Source organism: Pimephales promelas, chromosome 12 (genome assembly GCF_988280905.1).
Source record: "Pimephales promelas chromosome 12, fPimPro1.hap1.1, whole genome shotgun sequence".
Lineage (NCBI taxonomy): Eukaryota > Metazoa > Chordata > Actinopteri > Cypriniformes > Leuciscidae > Pimephales > Pimephales promelas.
Genome location: NC_142780.1, coordinates 23,641,102 through 23,658,995, shown reverse-complemented (window position 1 = coordinate 23,658,995; position 17,894 = coordinate 23,641,102). Strand labels below are relative to the sequence as shown.

General features: G+C 37.6%; 1 protein-coding gene across 3 annotated transcripts in view; it reads right to left on the bottom strand.

Moving 5' to 3' along the window:
• sema6cb (semaphorin 6Cb) overlaps nt 1-17,894 on the bottom strand; it is a 152,269-nt gene that overhangs the window by 26,960 nt on the left and 107,415 nt on the right. For all 3 annotated transcript variants that reach the window (XM_039679607.2, XM_089117755.1, XM_089117754.1), the window contains 9 exons: nt 14,051-14,141; nt 13,656-13,778; nt 13,494-13,582; nt 12,980-13,197; nt 12,729-12,860; nt 11,595-11,750; nt 11,207-11,380; nt 7,807-7,941; nt 3,236-3,313 (listed from right to left, as the gene is read on the bottom strand). In XM_039679607.2, coding sequence (XP_039535541.2) covers nt 3,236-3,313; nt 7,807-7,941; nt 11,207-11,380; nt 11,595-11,750; nt 12,729-12,860; nt 12,980-13,197; nt 13,494-13,582; nt 13,656-13,778; nt 14,051-14,141 — 1,196 coding nt within the window. The remainder of the gene's footprint in view (nt 1-3,235; nt 3,314-7,806; nt 7,942-11,206; nt 11,381-11,594; nt 11,751-12,728; nt 12,861-12,979; nt 13,198-13,493; nt 13,583-13,655; nt 13,779-14,050; nt 14,142-17,894) is intronic.

The window sequence follows — 17,894 nt, the reverse complement described above, 5'->3', positions numbered from 1 at the left end:
TTTGGTTTGTAATTGGTTTGATTTATTTTATTTTTAAGATTGACACACTTTAAAAAAGCTGTTATTCCATCTACATCATATTTATATTTTCTGAGCTGCTGCTTTTGGTTTCTACAAAAAAAAAAAAAAAAAAAAATTCTAGATTCTAGCCAAGATTCTAGAGCTCTTTATAATTCTAATGCACTCTATGATTATAAAAGACAGTATGGCATCTGACAGCAGAAGATGTATGACTCTGACATAAGTTTGGCTATGGAAGCATATAATTGAATGCTGGAGTAAACCAAAGCTTTTCTGGGACACTGATAAGTACTCTAACAAGTTCTGTCCATTTTGTTGGCTGCGGTCTGGAATCTGCTGTGTACATAACAATGTTCATGAGTTCAAGATGAAATGATTCCCCATCTCTGTTTATAGAGATCAATGCTCACATTAGGACACAATAAGAGCCAATAAGCAAGTTTATGGCCAGAAAATACAATTATACACTTAATTAAAATGACTTGTGTGTGTGTGTGTATAGAGATAAATGCAATAATCAGCAATAGTATTTTAAAGCTGCAGTCCACAGTTTTTCTCTTTGTCACCATCTCTGTTCGAAATCTGAACGGAGACATGAGTTGTACTTCGACACGGCACAACGTGGATGAACACAATGTTTGATCAGTCATCACGCCGGTGTGGATACCGTCATTCATAATCACAGATTATATTCTTTTTGGAAGTATGACCAACATAATAATTTTCACCAGAAAATGTAATCTAAACAAGTAAGTAACAGTGCGATTTACTGCAATATCCGAACCAGAACAAAAGTGGATGATTAAATATAAAAATCCCTTATCATATCAAGCAAAACCATGCAAATTAGGCTATACTTGGTTCTCAAACTGTTAATGTTAACAACGTCAGCTTTGCGTGACTACATGTAATGTCCTTCCGATATGCTAGTTTTCGCATGGTCCAGTTGCAGTGTCTTTTTTTTTCTGTAGCCACTCCGAAGTCCGAACGAAGTCTTTTGCATTTTACAGCGGGTAAATCTGTAGTTGTCACTGGTGATTGTCGTTTGAACCTTTCTGGATCCTCCATCAAATTGATAAGTTTAATTATATCAAGTGCTGTGAGAAAAGGCTATAAATCTCCACCTCCAGCATCCTCACGCAATATAGCCTACTAGCCGAGATTACTCCTTTATGTGTACAAATGTGACGTAATGACGCAAAGACATGCTCAAATCTCCCACGGAAATTCACCAGTACCACTGGAATTAAAAACCTTATTACAAGCTTTGAATCGAGCTAAGGAAAGCAAATAGTTTTGAACAATGGCTGGTTATGCATTTACTCAAATATGTATTTTGGATCATTTTTAACCCCCCCACCCCCCCCCAAAAAGCTACGGTCTACAGCTTTAATAAGAAGATGTTGATCTCTCAGTAACATTTCCACTTCAGGGTTATAACTTCTTTTTAATAAACCAAAATTGCAGCAGTATGTCAGTGGATGTGACTCAGGACCGGGGAAACATTAAAGCGAGCTGGGAAGAATATGGTTGCTGTTGCTTTCCACAACTGATGACAACCGTAGTGACCACTCAGCAAAACATTAATAGTAACTAATTCAATCCCTCGATCTGCACTCATTATAACACACAACGAATGAACTTTTGCTTGACAATTGGAGAGGCAGTATTACTGTAGATACATCCCTGAGAGCTGATATTTCATAAAATGGTGAGTATGTCAACATGACCTTTCAGCTAGAGATCTTTGAAACTGCTAAATAACATACATGAATTAGTATCCAAAAAGCTCAAATGGTAGAGCATCGTGCTAACAAACCAGAATCATTGGTTTGATTCAGCGACAAAAATATTCCTCGAATGAAATGTAAGTCACTTTTAATTAAAGTGCCTGGCAAAGGCATAACAACGTAAAATGTTAACGTTGTTAATGTCTTTAATATATTCACACAGAAATGCATGAATTCATCAGAGCTGCTGCACAGTGGTAAGTACATAATATGCTTATGACATTAAAGAGCAGTGAACACACAAAGATGCTGGTAAAATCTGACATTTGACGTCCTATTGCCTCTCTGTCCAGTTTCTTGTCTACTCTCTAAACTATAAAAAGCTAACGCTCCTCAAAACAGTATTTAAAAAAAATATCTGGCATTTAAGTTGCATGGGCTTCTGGTATTTACTTGTGGACATTACTAACACAAATATTTGGAAATGTTAATGTGCGGTTATAACCGTTTTTATGTCTAATAAACAGTCGTGTTTTTTTTATAGTTTATCTGAGATAAATATCAACTCATTATCTGGTCTGAAGCACCAGATTAAAATAACAACAAACAAAAGACATAAATAAGAGTACGTGATGCCATTGCAAACAGAGATATACTGTAAAATGGCTATGAGAAGTTTTTTCTTGTTGGTTTTATTGGCACAGGATGGACAGTGTAGATAATTGAGAGGAAGCAAAGTAGGAGAGAGGGGGGGACGGGATCGCGAAAGGAGGGACCACACCTCGAAGTTGTTACCCACAAGGCTATTGGCTCCTAAACTACCAGTTTACTATCATTTTAACAAGATGGTAGAAGTATCTAACACTAAAACATCAGTAAAATGATAGAGTAACATTTATCAATAAGGTTCAATGTGTTAACAGCAGTTAAATGCTGTTTTTTTTAATTCAAAGAAAAAAATCTTAACTCCAAATTTTAGAATGTTAGTGAACATTGACATATGTTCATTTATACAACTTGAAATGTTAAGAATGAAGTAGTATATGTTAACACTTTAACTGAGATCAATGAATGCTGTAAAAGTATGTTGACAGTTTTGCTTTATATAATGTAATCCAATCAATACTTTGTTGTAAATGTTAACCAGAATGATAATTTAATTTACTGTAAAACTACTTTTTAAGCTTAAGTCATCCAGGTCATTGTATAGAAAAAAAATCTGCAACCGCACTTGGTTATAAATTTTGAAGACATTTTATGGCCATCTAAATTTTTACCAGATGTTTTAAGTATGTTTAGAGTAACGTAAGCCCTAAGAGACCTTCAACAATGATGCACGCTATAGACACACAGATTTGTCGATTGCAAAGACAGCTTGTGTACAGAATTCAGTAGCTGTGTAGGCTCTTTTATTCTAATGAACCGTAAAAGTGTTTACTATGGCAAGACTAATAGAAGGGTGGCGTGATGTAGCTTTAACTCACTTGAATCCCGGCGCCACTGTGGCACAGTTCCCCGCACTCAGCCAGATGCAGTAGGGGTCTCGCGAGGACAGACAGCTCCTAAAACACACACACACACACACACACACACACACACATACAGAGTTAACTCGTACCACATGTCCTGGAAAGGTTGTGTGTTTTTCTCGCTCACTGTCTCCTGACTCCCTCCGATTTCCCTTTTCCCTCTCTCTCCAAGTGTATGTGACAAGCTGGAAGGGACAGCCAGACACGGCATCTCCATAACAAAGCATTAATGCCTCTCGCTGGTCAGACAGTCAGTCAGACTCAGAAAAGAGAGAGAGAGAGAGAGAGAGAGAGAGAGAGAGAGAGAGAGAGTAAAAAAGTGACTGAGTGCTGTAGTCAGGTGTGTGTGTGTGTGTGTGTGTGTTTGTGTATTTGTGTTGCATGGTTGACAGACGTGTTGTGTTTGCCAGAGGCCAACTGAGATGCAGATACATAGCAAAGCTAGCGAGTTGCACCAATAAGCAGTGAGAGAGACAGATGGAAAAGAGCGAGAGACAGGCGAGAAAGGACAAAAAGCATGTGTGAGGTGACTAGATGTGAGTCAGGGTGAAAGGGAGAGGTCACTTCCACTTTTCTGCTATTTCTTTCCTCTTCACAGGTTTTTAATTTCTCCATGCTATGCCTGTTGGTCACTGTTCTTTAACAAATGAACTATTGTTAAATGTTAGATGTGTTAAAATGGTAAAATACTTTCTCTTATTTCAGAGAGTTGGTGGCTTTAGTCTGTCTATAAGGGTTAAAGACATATGCTCATGACCTACTAAAAGTTGACAACAGTTTTACTGGTTAGTGCACTTTGTTATACTTTATTTAAATCGGCAAATCATTTACATGTTGAAAATTCACAGACTTTCTCTTCAGGTAGAACTGAAAACAAATATTGATGACTTATCCTGCACTACACAGATTTTTGTCTTGTTTTGAATGTTTTCTAGAATGTCCCACCCCCTAATACCAGCTGCAACCAACTAGCATTAGTTAACTAATGCCTATTGGCTTTTAAAAAAACAAACTCAAGCCCTTTGATATGTCCCACCCAAACTTTCAGATTCAACAGAAAATATGTCAGAATAAGGATTTTCGATTTTCTTTCAAAGTACATAAACTATAAGAAACCTATTTGGGTATATGAATTCATGTGATTTTTGGGATATCCCATTACAAAAAATAAAAATAAAAAAAAATGCTGGATGTAAACTCCAAAATGCGCATTTTAAAAAAATGGCATTAAATACATATTTTCTCAATTGAGTTGGATACATTCTTTATTCCAATAAGAAGACATAAGTGCATAAACGACAATGGAAACGCATTTACTGAATAAAACACTCGATGTGCAACAGAAATACTGTGAATTTGCCTCAGAGGATACGATTGGATAACTGGACTAACCAGTAGATCAGTTTCATTGTCCAGCATGTCAAATCTTGTTTTAGTTATTTTCAAAATGCCTGAGCCAACGTCTATCATCAAAATGATCTGGTGGATTGACCTCACAGAACTCTCACATGATTGTGTTCACAAACATCAGGCCTGAACCAAGGTAACATGACAGCATTTATTGCGTTTCGTCCAGAATAAAAGAGCCACAGTGGCTTACCGATTGCAGCAACTTCCCTTTTTATTAAAGATATTTTGCGTCAGTTTCCTTATAAGATGATTTCTATTCTTTCGAGATGGAAGGTTTGAATACATTGTAAATGTTTGATGTGATGAAAGCTAAATTCACAATTTTGGATGGAAACATAGCTATAAAAACATGGTGACCAGCCTAAAATGACCTAAGAGTGGCTCAACCAATGGTGTTTTTGGGGTGGAGTTATTGGAGTTATACGAGTTATTACTCATACATCTCTTTTACTGTACACTCATATACTGTATGTGCACGCTGTTTGTGTTTGGAGCTCCGTCGAATTGATTCATAATCCTTGATTTTCTTCTTTACTCTCATTTATAAACAAGCATTTTCTATTTGTAGAAAGCATGTGAACATATGTTCGATACTATTCCTTATAAAAAAAAACAAATGTATTGCTTTGATATTGCTACTTATATCCAACTTTCCGAATTTCCGCTACTAGCCTTAAGCCCGCTAACATTGCACAACTCCACCGCTTTACTAACTATAGGACAGGAAGAGCTAAATAAACTTATCATTGCAACAAAAAGTTTACTAGATCCAATACCCACTAAACTACTGAAAGAAGTGTTACCCGTAGTGGAAGAGCCTCTTCTCAATATTATTAGTCTTTATTTTTAGCTCATGTTCCAAGAATATTCAAGCTGGAAGTAATTAAACCTCTCATTAAGAAACCACAATCAGATCCAAATAACCTAGCAAATTCCAGACCCATTTCAAATCTTCCATTTATGTGTAAAATACTAGAAAAAGTTGTCTACTGAATTGTGCTCTTTCTTGGAAGAAAAGGATATCTATGAAAAGTTTCAGTCAGGACTCAGACCGCATCATAGCACAGAAACTGCGCTAGTTAAAATTACAAATGATTTACTTTTCAACTAGTACTAGTTCAACTCGATCTCAGCACTGTGTTCGACACTATAGATCATAAAATACTCTTGGATCGACTACAAAACTACACTGGTTTTCAGGAACAGGCATTAAGCTGGTTTAGATCGTACTTATCAGACCGTTACCATTTTGTCTGTTTAAATGGGAAAAAAATAAAAAATCTAAGATAACGTTAGTAGGCTATGAAGTGCCGCAAGGATCGGTGTTAGGCCCTCTGCTATTCTCAATATATATGCTGCTATATATATTACTTATTGGTCCAAAGAACTACCCACAAAACCTCTTACAATACAACTTTAATTTAAGGATATCCTGTTACTTTATCCAATACATTAAAAGACCTGGGTGTTATACTAGACCGCAAACAGCCTTTTTCCACCTTAGAAACATTGCTAAGCTACGTAACATGCTATCTGTTTCTGATTCAGAAAAATTAGTCCATTGCATTCATAACCTCGAGACTAGATTACTGCAATGCTTTATTAGCTGTTTGTCCTGCATCCTCAATAAAAAAGCTACAGTTAGTGCAAAATGCAGCTGATCGCACTGGCAACGATCACTAGATTTAAAAAATACATATAAATGTACAGATTTTGATCTATTAATATTTAGTAAACACATCAGTGACATGATTGTTTTTTTAACTTTATTCAGGAGATTTTGGGAAACAGCACAACCGAAAGATGACTTTGAGCGAACCGCCAAAGGTGTGTGTGTAACCATAGTGACATAACGACTAACTTTCGGATCCTGCACTGAAACTTATAATTTCGTTTTTAAAAATATAATTATATATTTAAGAGTTGCAAAATGAATTCATTTGGAGACTTTGAAATTAACAGAGATAGACAGGCAATGCAAAACAAAAACAAGTTATTGCTTAGCTTCAACAACACTAGTCTTTGTGTCTTGGTCTTGGTTTAGGCAGTCTTGACTACAAGTCTACCAGTTTGTATCCAGCCTCTAACAGAGACTTCAGATGCCCCAACACCTGAGATGAGATGACTAAACGCCCGTGGATAGACGACTCAACGCCAGCGTTATGCCCTAAATTAATACATGCATTTGAATTGAATTGAATTATTTGCTTGACCAACCAAGCAAGATAGATCAGGGAAACCTGGTCGATACCAACCCGATTTTATTGCAATTCTCGTTGACCAGGTTTTTAAACCTTTTTGAATTTAAACAAACACAGCTGTTTTTGCAACCAGCAGTCAGCGTGTGTGAAAACAATTCAGCGAAAGTAAAAACAGAGAAAAAAGGGAGAGATGTTTTCTCACAAGTCCACAGAGAATCCTGTGTGAGTGTTTCTCCTGAGGCTAAGCAGGCATGAGCTAACAGATTGGTAAAAAGTTAAGACATGGCTGAATCAGACATCAGGATTGTTTTTGGAAAGAAATTGGGACTGAAATTCCCTAATAGGATTTGGAGATCTTTTTAAAAGGGGAAACAGTCTATCAGCTTGCTTATACTACAGCTGTGTGAAAAAAAGAAATTGTTTGCTGTGTCTTGGCCTGCAGCCAATCAGATGGCTCCAATTTACGCGAGTAGTCAAAGCATGTGGTGATGCTGGCTGGAGGACTGCAGCATGCGAAGGAGGAAACACGTCTACATGCAAGCTAAAACCCTTTGCCCTCTAAAATGTATGTGTTTAAATTTCAACGGATTAATGAATGCATGTCTTTGGAAACACACACCGCTTTCACAGCACTTATGGAGAATGTTATCCATAATAGATCAAAAGAGAACTGGAACAGGACTTTTTTAGAAGATTCTTTAGAAGACGACTGAGCTACTGCACTGCATCGTCAATGGAGTTTGTAATGTTGGCTCCATCTTCAATAAATGTCTTCAAATACTCGACCATAATAACCCTTATAAATGTACTTGTTTAAAACAGGTGTAGTGCAAGATTGTATAAAGTGTTTTCACATGTAATACATTTTTAATGCGAATGATTGTGGGTCTGGTTTCCTTGAGTATTATCACTCACTTTTTGCAGTTGTAGTCAGAACAGCGACTGAGAGGAACACGGATCACACAACTTGAGAATGCCACAAACAGGGCATGATGGTCCTTGTCCAACTCCAATCCCAGAATCCTACGGTCCTCACCACGCACATTACATCTGAGGAGAGAAATGGCGGTTTGTGTTGAAATGTCGATAATAATTATTAAAGAGGATTCAAAAGTACCATATATGTACATAAACCATAGCTGCCAACTCTCACGCATTGGCCGTGAGACACCCGCATTTGATTGGTTTCACACGCTCACACGCCACACCCCCGATTTCTCACGCTGAAGTGTCAACCCTCCCGTTTTTCCGGGTTTCTCACGTATTTTAGCTCTTTTACTGTCTTCCCATGTTAGTATTTCCCGTAAAATATCTCGTATTTTTACACTCTGATTGTGTGAGACGTACAAGCTCGTCCTCGGATGCGGTTCCGCGCGCTCTGTAACACAAGCTTTGCACACAGCTCGAAGTGAGGTCTTGCTTGCGCACCCAACGTCACACACGTCATTTTTACCGCGCTCGTGCAGACGCGTCGAGTATAAACAAGGCTTTCTCCATGTCAGCGCGCGCAGAGACCTCTCCCAATCATCTCCAGGCAGCAGAAGCAGCCTCCCCGTTTCCCTCGTAAGCTGATCGTAGTATTTAAACAGTCTCTATGGTATTTTTTTTAATGACACAGTGCTCCTTCTCACACATATGTGGGCTAGTTCTAAACTCTTTAGACTTTTTGATTAGTGCTTTATTTTTAAAGTTTGTGAGTAAGAATCGTGAGGTAAAAAACACCTTATTTTGGGGATGGTTCCCGGGAAATCTCCCTTTGATGTTGACAGCTATGGGTCGGTCAACAGCCTGTAAGATGAGTTTATCTATTGATCTATCTGTTGTGTTGGGCCACTCGTGATCCACTAGTAATACCGCAAATTAGTTACAAATCTCCCTTAATAACCCCCCCCCCCCCCGCAAATTAGTTACAAATCTCCCTTAATAATCCCCCCCCCCCCCCCGTCAACAGATCTCACGCCAAGAAAAACTCAAAAGTTGGCAGGTATGCATAAACACATTAATGCTAATAAAGGCTATGTTTGGAACTGCATACTACCATACTATTCCTACAAGAATGAAAAAGGGACATTTTCTCAATGCATGGAATATTTGGATTATCCAGGGTTCTCAAGTAACTCGCATTGGCCGTGAGACACACGCAATTCAACCAGTTCACACACCACACCGTGTATTTCTCACTCTGAAAAGGCAATGCCAACCATTTTGTCCTGCAAGCTTTGTATGAATATTTGTATATATTCAATTTGTGCTGGTTGATTATGGGTAAAATTGAGGGGTGGTGATGCCCCTTTTGATAAAACTTGAAAACCCTGATTATCCAATACACAGGAGTCCATTAAGGAATCCATTAAGGAATGTAAGAGGCAGGGTTGTTACATTTAAATAAAAAAAGTTATTACTTGAAATTAAATGAATGTTAATTGAAATAAAATAAGTGGTTTTATGTTATTTCATTCCAACTAGTTGCCAAGCCAACATTTCTCATTTTCATTAAGTTTAATTTGGTGTACTAAAAGGACTTAAACCTGAAATAAAAAACATGAATGAAATCTATATAAACATTATATTAAAAGTAATTTTGTAGTGGTTTTGTCATTTTAATTATTTTTTTTTTATTGAGTAGTCATATGGACTACTTTACATGACTATAGTGGTCATATGGACAACTTTGGAAAAATGATAATCGTACATATATTTTTTTTCAGCTTGAAATGTTCTCCTGGTCACAATATGCTTTCATTTTATGGAAAAGAACAGCTCAGTGATTCTTTAATATAGCTTTATTCTGTGTTCAAAACGAGAATGAAAGTGGTTTTAAAGGAGGTTAGGATAAACCTTCCTCTCTAACGGAAGGAAAAAGCAATCCCCAATAAAAGAAAAAAAGAAGAAAAACCCAATAAAGAAAGAAATCCAATATGTGTCACACACAGATGAGTCAATCCATCGAATGGATTGAATAAGGTCATGCCATAAAGGCTGACTGTAATCTTCCTCAGTGTCTGAAATAATCTAAATAAATCCTTTGCATCATGTCAAGTGTCTTTCCCAAAGGCCAACTTTGACGTGAGGTGGGGTTTTCAGGGGGAAAATGAGCAATGCTGCCTAAAGATGTGGTCACACTTTGTTGTGGAACTTGTGAGTCTCAGCTGGAGTTGAGGCTTGTTGTCAGATACACAAGAGGAACACAAACATGGTTGAGATCCCAAGAGTACAATTACAGCTCCACACGTCCCATCCACCCCATTTACTGGAGGAGAGATTCTCCCTTAATCAAACACCTTTGTCGACATTGAGTTTGGGGTTATGTGTGTGCACGTTTATATTTGCCTGAGACCTGTCAATGAGTGTGAAGTGCATGAGAAGAGCAGAATAATGAAGATGTGTTTTTAAAGAACCTTCTAGGTGAAGATGTTTCCTCAGACAAGTGGGATTTTATTTTATCTGTTGCATGGTTTCTTTCGCTAGGCATCCCTAAAATCCTTTTAAGGCAAGTCAGTCTACTAGGCAGCCATTTTGGTTCATCTCTTATCTACTTGAATAAAGAAATCTCTAAAACCGTTTCAATAAAATATTTCAAATGACCAGTAAAATCTGACAAGATTTTAAAATGTTCAATGCAATTGACACTAAAAACTTAATATTGACTCACTAAACTATTTTTTTCAAGCTTGTCCATTTCATGTGCGTTCTAATTAGCAAATTATGAAAACGCAGACATCAGATTCATAACCTCATGGCCAGTGATCTGACTGACATATGGTACAGCAGCAAGTTTCTCAGCATCCTTAGTTCAAGTATTTTAAATTAGTAAAGTAGTTTAAGTTTTCCCATTCATTTCTCATTCAACTTATTCATTTATATATTCACTTATATATATATATATATATATATATATATATATATATATATTTGTTACAGTTATAAGTCATAAACCAAACCAACCGGCTACAAAGTGATTACAATCATTGAAACATTTTTTTTTCTGAATAATCAGTTGCAAAATATGCATATGGCTTGATGGCTTAAGCAAAAGCATTCAGTTGATTAACACCCAGATTATTACAGATTAATACAGTAGGTCTGTATTTAATGGTTTACAAGTAATCATCATGAGAAATCTATTTTCCCTATGGAGAAAATGAATGGGACTTCTTCTGGAACCTTACTGTTGCACTCAAAGTCTATTGGTCCAAAACTCTACATAGTTGCATATTAAGCAACAAATAGTATTTTTGCTTTCAGTGTGGGCAGACAAAATAATATCATGTTGTAACAAAAGAGTATGTATACGTGTGTGTGCATTATAACTAACTTGTTGGGGTTGTAAACATCTATGTCCTCCAAAACCTGTGTGCTGTATGTGGAGTTTGGGTGTGTGCTGGAGAGAATTTTCAGGACTCGTCCATTCTCTGAACCCAGAAACAAAACGGTGTAGTTCTTATACGGGCCAGCTGCCGTGTCCACCGCGATCTGGGTCAGCTTGAACCTACATCAGGAAACATTAGCTAATTAGTCAATAAAACACAATCACACACATGTCTTGAACAACATTAAATATTTTTTTATTCTCCAGCACTAATAACAGTTTCCTTCTCTCTGGAGAAAGACATGCAAATGTTGAGAAAAAAAAAAGTTGGGGGCAGAGTATAAAAATAATGAGTCTAATTTTTATTGGAGCATGCGTTTTTGTGTGTGCGTACCGGCTGGTGGTTCGTGTGAAGCAGGGTCGGTTGTTGACAGACGGTACGGCCTCGTCCATTAGTGGATAAGACTTAATGAATGTAAGAGTCTCATCAGGGAAATTTGTGGAGGACTTAAAGCCAGCAGCAGGGCCATCACCAGCACAGGATCCCGGCCTGGAGCGAGACAGAGAGAGAGAACACAATTGACTTCTACCTGCACAGACATTCCTATGAAGGCTCATTGAAATGATCTACAAAAACAGCTTACATACATACAATTAACAAGAGCCATTCAAACCATCTGCCACTGTTAAATAAAAGCTGTTATTAGAGTCCATCAGGCCGAACAAGCTGCTCTAAGAGCTCCAGAGAACAGGTCCAGGCATATCACGCAGAGCAAGATGAAAAGGAAGTCTTTGGCACATGTGTGTGTGTGTGTGTGTGGTGTTTTAGGTTGAATTTGTTTTGTTAATATATTCTAACAGTGCAGTGCCTCATGTTACTTCAGGGATATCACATTTCTTTGATCAAAAAAGCAGTTAAAACAGCAATACTGCAAAATATTACAGTTGTTTTCTATTTTAATATCTTTTCAAATGTAATTTATTTCTGTGATGGGAAAGCTGAATTTTCAGCATCATTCTTTGGACTTCAATTTTACAGAATCCTTCAAAAATCAAAGCTTTGCAACTGAATCCCTACATTATATATTATCAGCAAAAAGTGGGTAAGATTGTTGATTTTAAAGTAATTAAACTTACAGCTTCATTGTTAATAGAGAGAGATGCTGATCAGATTCAGGTAATTCACACACACATTTCTCTCTCTCTCTCTCGATAATTAATTCAAATGAATGCTAATTCATTCATTATTATAATTGCAGTCTATGTTCTTTCATTACTGAATGTTTACATGAATAGTTAATCGAGAAATTACAACAGTATTTACCAAATGGAGCACTTTTTTAATGTAATATATTTATAATCCATATAACGGTATTTACAAGATTTATATTAGTATTGTAATTTTAAGAAAATAGAATGATCAACAGCATACTTTTTGCAGAGATAAAAATGGTTTTGAGAAAGGTGAAACTGACTAATATTGGTGTCAAATGGATTGTTAGTATTGCGATAACCCTCTGTGACTCACCGGGGTTTGGGCACCACTTCATCAGGAACTGGCGTCCAGGCTGACTCGCTGTTTCGCTGCTCCTTAAACTTCCCATTAAACACTTTCTCTATGTCATCCATGTAGAAAGCACATACAGCAGAACCGGTGATGCTGAGGAGAGAAAAACTCATCAATCTCAAAAAGACCAAATGCATTGGAGTTAAATAAATTTAGGGAGTCGTTGAACGGTGTATGGAAATACAAAATGTATTGTGGTGGGACTGTAGTACCTGTTGGCTTGAGTGGTAAAGACACCTAGCACCGCAGGCCTGTGGTTGATCTGCATGACGTTGGTCAATGACTGAAGAACGTCAAAGTAGAAGAACGAATCACCTGGAACTGAACAGTTCAATCGTGCTTTCAGGAAAGAAGTCCAGTACCGCTCTAGAACCCGCGGAGAACCACCGTTATCATTCTTACACACGCGAGCGACTCGAGAGAACACCACCTGGTTTAAGTAAATGAGACATGAATAATGTAAGGAAGTGTGTGACCTCTTTCAAACCGATTGCACCGATTACAATTCTCTAATATATATACATAAACTGCTTCAAAGAATTGATTAAACTTGATTAATGACACATACTATAATAATAACACAATAATCTTAATATCTTATGCAACTTTGCTCGAAGTAAATTTATATTGTTTAAAGGGAATTTAATTTTTTTTTCTGGAAAACAATACAAACAAAGTGATTTAGAAAAAAAAATATATTTTTGCAGTGTACTTGAAGTGTCTAACCTTGCCAAGGGTGGTGTACTCCACTGCGATCTCACTGAGGAAAAAGTAGACGTAGTTCCCATACTCAATGGCATGAAGGAAATGAGGCTCTACAAAAAAAAAGACACTATTACAAAAAGAACAGATATTATAGATAAAATAGCTACATAACAGATGACCCACCTCTTAGCCATTTTGAGTCGTATTTTACGGTACGCAGAACAGGACTGCTTTCTCCTAAACTTCGGTAAATCACTGAATCACTTGCTAGAAAATCTGTCATTGTGGCTGAATAAAAGTCACCACCTGGGAAGTGAGGTGAGAAATAAGTATTGATAAATCAAAACAGCACAAAACCCGACAAAGCAGAGCTCAGTTCAGTTCGGTGTGTATATGGCACAAAGAGAAAATGAGACGCGTCTCATCTCCCCCATGTCCCTTTTAAATCTCTATACGTCTGTGATCACTGCTGTCTCACTGAGACTTCCTGCACTTTGTAAAATGTCAGTGGAACACTAGTGAGATTATAGAAGATTTCGTGTATTCCTCCCCAGACGGATGCTGCTCTGCCAGCTCACCGGCAAACAGGCCGACGTTAGACTGGCGGGATTCGAAAGGGCAACGGGCTTGACCGACCACCTCCTCTCCGTCCTGCTCCAGAGATGACATCTGACCAGAGAGAGAGAAAGAGAGAAAAGGCCTCTTACACACACTGAGCAGATGAAGAACACTTCAAACACAGCACAAAAATATGGATGTTTGAAAAACATCCATTCAAATCGTTGTTTTGGACCATATTGGCTTTCAATGTATGGGCAAAAACTAACTTTTTTAAAACATATTTTTTTGTTATGCAGAGAGATACTCATTCAGGTTTGGCATGACAAGATGGTAAGTAAATGATCCAAACCTTTTAATATTGTTGTTCAAAGGTCCAATATGTAAGAATTTTGTAATAAAACATCCAAAAATCACTTGTACAGTGTCATATATTTCCTGCAGTTGTGTACTTACAATATCCCAAAAGTCTACAAAGTTCTTTTGTTTCAGAGAAATTCCAATTTTAAATAAGTGGCCGTCCCGGAAAAAAAAAAAGTCGCCTGTCAATGACGCAATGTCCGCGCTATCCTCGGCTATCCTCGTTTTCGCTCGTATTGCCATAGCCATGACGTAACCATGGCGACAGACGCGGACAACTGCGTAGTGAGTAACTTTTAGCGGCACCCAGTTCTTGTTTCGTTCAAACATAGACCATGGCAAGCCGACTTTGGGAAAAACAAGGAGAACTAGAATGAGGATCAATATCAGCGTGATGTTTTTGAGATGCCGAGAGCTAGCGTCCGAGACTGACTTCCACTCGACAGAGAGCTAGCGTCCGTGACAGAACTTCACGAGTCACGACTTTACAGCTTTATTAGACAGGTGAGCAAATGTACATAAAACAAATCCATGTTATATCGTTAGCTTGACATGATGAACTGTTAGAATATGGTCAGTATGTTATTCTTATGTTGATCTAGCTGCTAGTTTCGTATAGCAAACGAGCTACAATAACACATAGAATAACATTATAACTTTCAACACACATTTAAATGCCGTTTAGTGTGATAGTGTAACGTTATACCAAGTGGAACAGCGCTGCGTTTCCCTCACAAGTTTAATTCATCTAATAAACTGACCTGTGTGAGTAATCCAGCACTTGCATGTAGTTCAATAGGATGAAATTTCCTTATTCCTTTATATCCGCAGGACTCGCGTGTGATATATATATATCTTATTAGCAATCGCAACCTGCTTCAGTCCACTGTAATGTTAAAAAACATGAGTGTTTTCACTAATCCTTAAACATTATTAGATCCATCAGCTTGAAAGCAAGTCTCATCATTCAGCTCGTCACTGCGTCACAAACATATGCCTTTGTTATTGTTGGAAACGGCGCCCTCTTGTGGCCAATAAAGTTACATATTGTAGCTTTAATATTGTAAATTCTGATCATTTGAATCGAGAAAGATTAGTGCGGCATTGGTGAATCGTTTACAATTTAGGATTTGTTCTGAAAGCTGTTTTTGCAGCAAAAGACTTTTGGGAGCTTGAATTTGGTGTTGTGTAAATGTTTGTGGACCAGTGGGTGGGAACTGTAGGTGTGAACAGTGTGCCAGCTTCTCTTGTTAGTCAGAGGCAGAGCAGAAGCTTCCGACCTGTGGTGTTCACAGAAGAAAAAAACAGCGTGCTAACTGCCTGTATTGGGTGATGCACACATACAGTACATGTGTACAAATCCACAAAGATATTCAACCTGCAGGGCTAAAGATGTCCTCACAAAGACGGCTGGATTACACACATGCACAAACACATTTAGCAATATGGCTGAAAGGGTCCTGTGGGCATTCTGGTATTCAGGGTCACATTGTGTGTCATCCCCATCGGATTAACACCTACTGAACCTGCTGAAGCTCACCACAACATACACAGCCATGTAGCTCATAGGGATAGAGGAGAATAGAAGGGTATTAAAGCAGGAGTAGCATGGGATTGGTTCTGTCAAAGGTTGACCATCTGTACACTTCTCTCCAGGGAAAGCGTGTCTGTTTGTTTTGGAACATCGGAAAAACAAGCAATTCAACCCGAACCGCCATTCGCACGGATGACTTGAAACATGCACTAAATTATAAACGATTCAGCAATGCATCACTAATCTTTCTCAAAAGATTTTGGATAGAATCAAATTGATTTCTCAGTGATATATTGTTCATTTTGAGGTACATTATTGCAACTGTAATTCCACACCATCAGCATTAACAAGTGAATTACCATCAACAAACCGATGCGTATATTTCTAATTTATTGCGGTGGACACGTGGGAACTGTAACAATAACAGCGAATACAAAAGACGAGCACAAACGTGAATGACTGATGTGACAAAGGATTGAGCAAGATTTGTTTTACAAACGTTTATTTGTACTCAAAGTAGTAAGAGCGACAGACAATCTGCATTAATAGACACAGTTTTAGGTAATCCACAGCTGTTTAGCAGAAGTTTCAGTAAGACAGTAATAACGTGAGTTGGCTGGTTAGCGGAGACCTACACAAAGTAAAACACAAAACGACGTATTTTGAACACCCGGTAGAAAATTTATAAATAAATAATTAGTCATACTTACAGGTTGTGATGCTGAGGAACAAGTTGGTCCAAATAAACTGTCTTTCTTTAGGAGACACTCTCGACTTATTTAAAGGGGACCTATTATGACCTTTTTCAAAGTCTTGATTTTGTTTTTGGGGTCTACTAAAATAGGTTTTAATGCTTGAATGTTCAAAAAGCACATAATTTTTCACATATTTTATATTGTTGCAGCACCTCTCTTCCCAGTCTCTCAGTAACGGTCGAAAAACGAAAAGTGCAATGTGCTATGATTGGTCGGCTGGACCAATGTGTTGTGTTTGGTCAGCCCGCTTCCAGCTAGTTTGGTAAATGTCACACCCCTTACCATAACCGCGAGTTTCAACACAATACTAACATAACTCAACTAGACCTCACCCCTAGTGGCTTCAATTCACCAAAATGCATGGTATGGCAAACTCTGATGATGTCATTCAATTTTACAACAGTCCCACATATTTTCATTAATTTCTGACAGTATCATACACGCTGGTACAGCAGCCATCCTCAAATATCACAACAAAGCACATCTATTCACACCTTAAATAATCTATTTAAGAGCAGATCATGACTTGTTCCAATATATTTTGAAGCCATTTGACAAACTGAATTGCATGACATTGAAATTCATGCATAGGTAGAATGACAGCAGAGAGAAAAACAACTAAAATCCGGTTGGCATTTTGTGTGTGTGTGTGGCGCATCCAAAGATCAGATTATGTTGTATCGGTTTGGCTTGTTGTCTCTTTTATGACGTGGCATCTATTGATACTTGTTTCCTTTCATTTTATTTATTCAGTCGTTATCTATAGCTACTACATGTACATGTTCTAACTTCAAATCTGGCATGAAATGTCAGGGAAATAGCGTTGTTTCTGAACTTGCATGACGCTGTTTGAAGAAGGTTCACAAATTCAGCCAGATAGCCACAATTGGTATGGCAGCAGCCATACCTTTCCATAAGCAATTGCCACCCTGTTCACCACATTTTTATGCATGCCTAGGGCAGAAATTATTTAAATGAGGAATATTGTGACATGTACGTTCCCGGAAGAAAACTCAAGACTACAATCGAGGCTTTCAGAGGGTTCAGAAACAGTGCTTACTGATAGTGAATACCTCGTTGTTTGAGCATGAAAAGGTCTGAAAAGTCCACTCCATAGTAATGACACACTAAAAAACGTTGAAAATGTTATAATAAGACCTCTTTAATAATAATAATAATAATAATAATACAATTATTAGTTATTTAAAACATTAA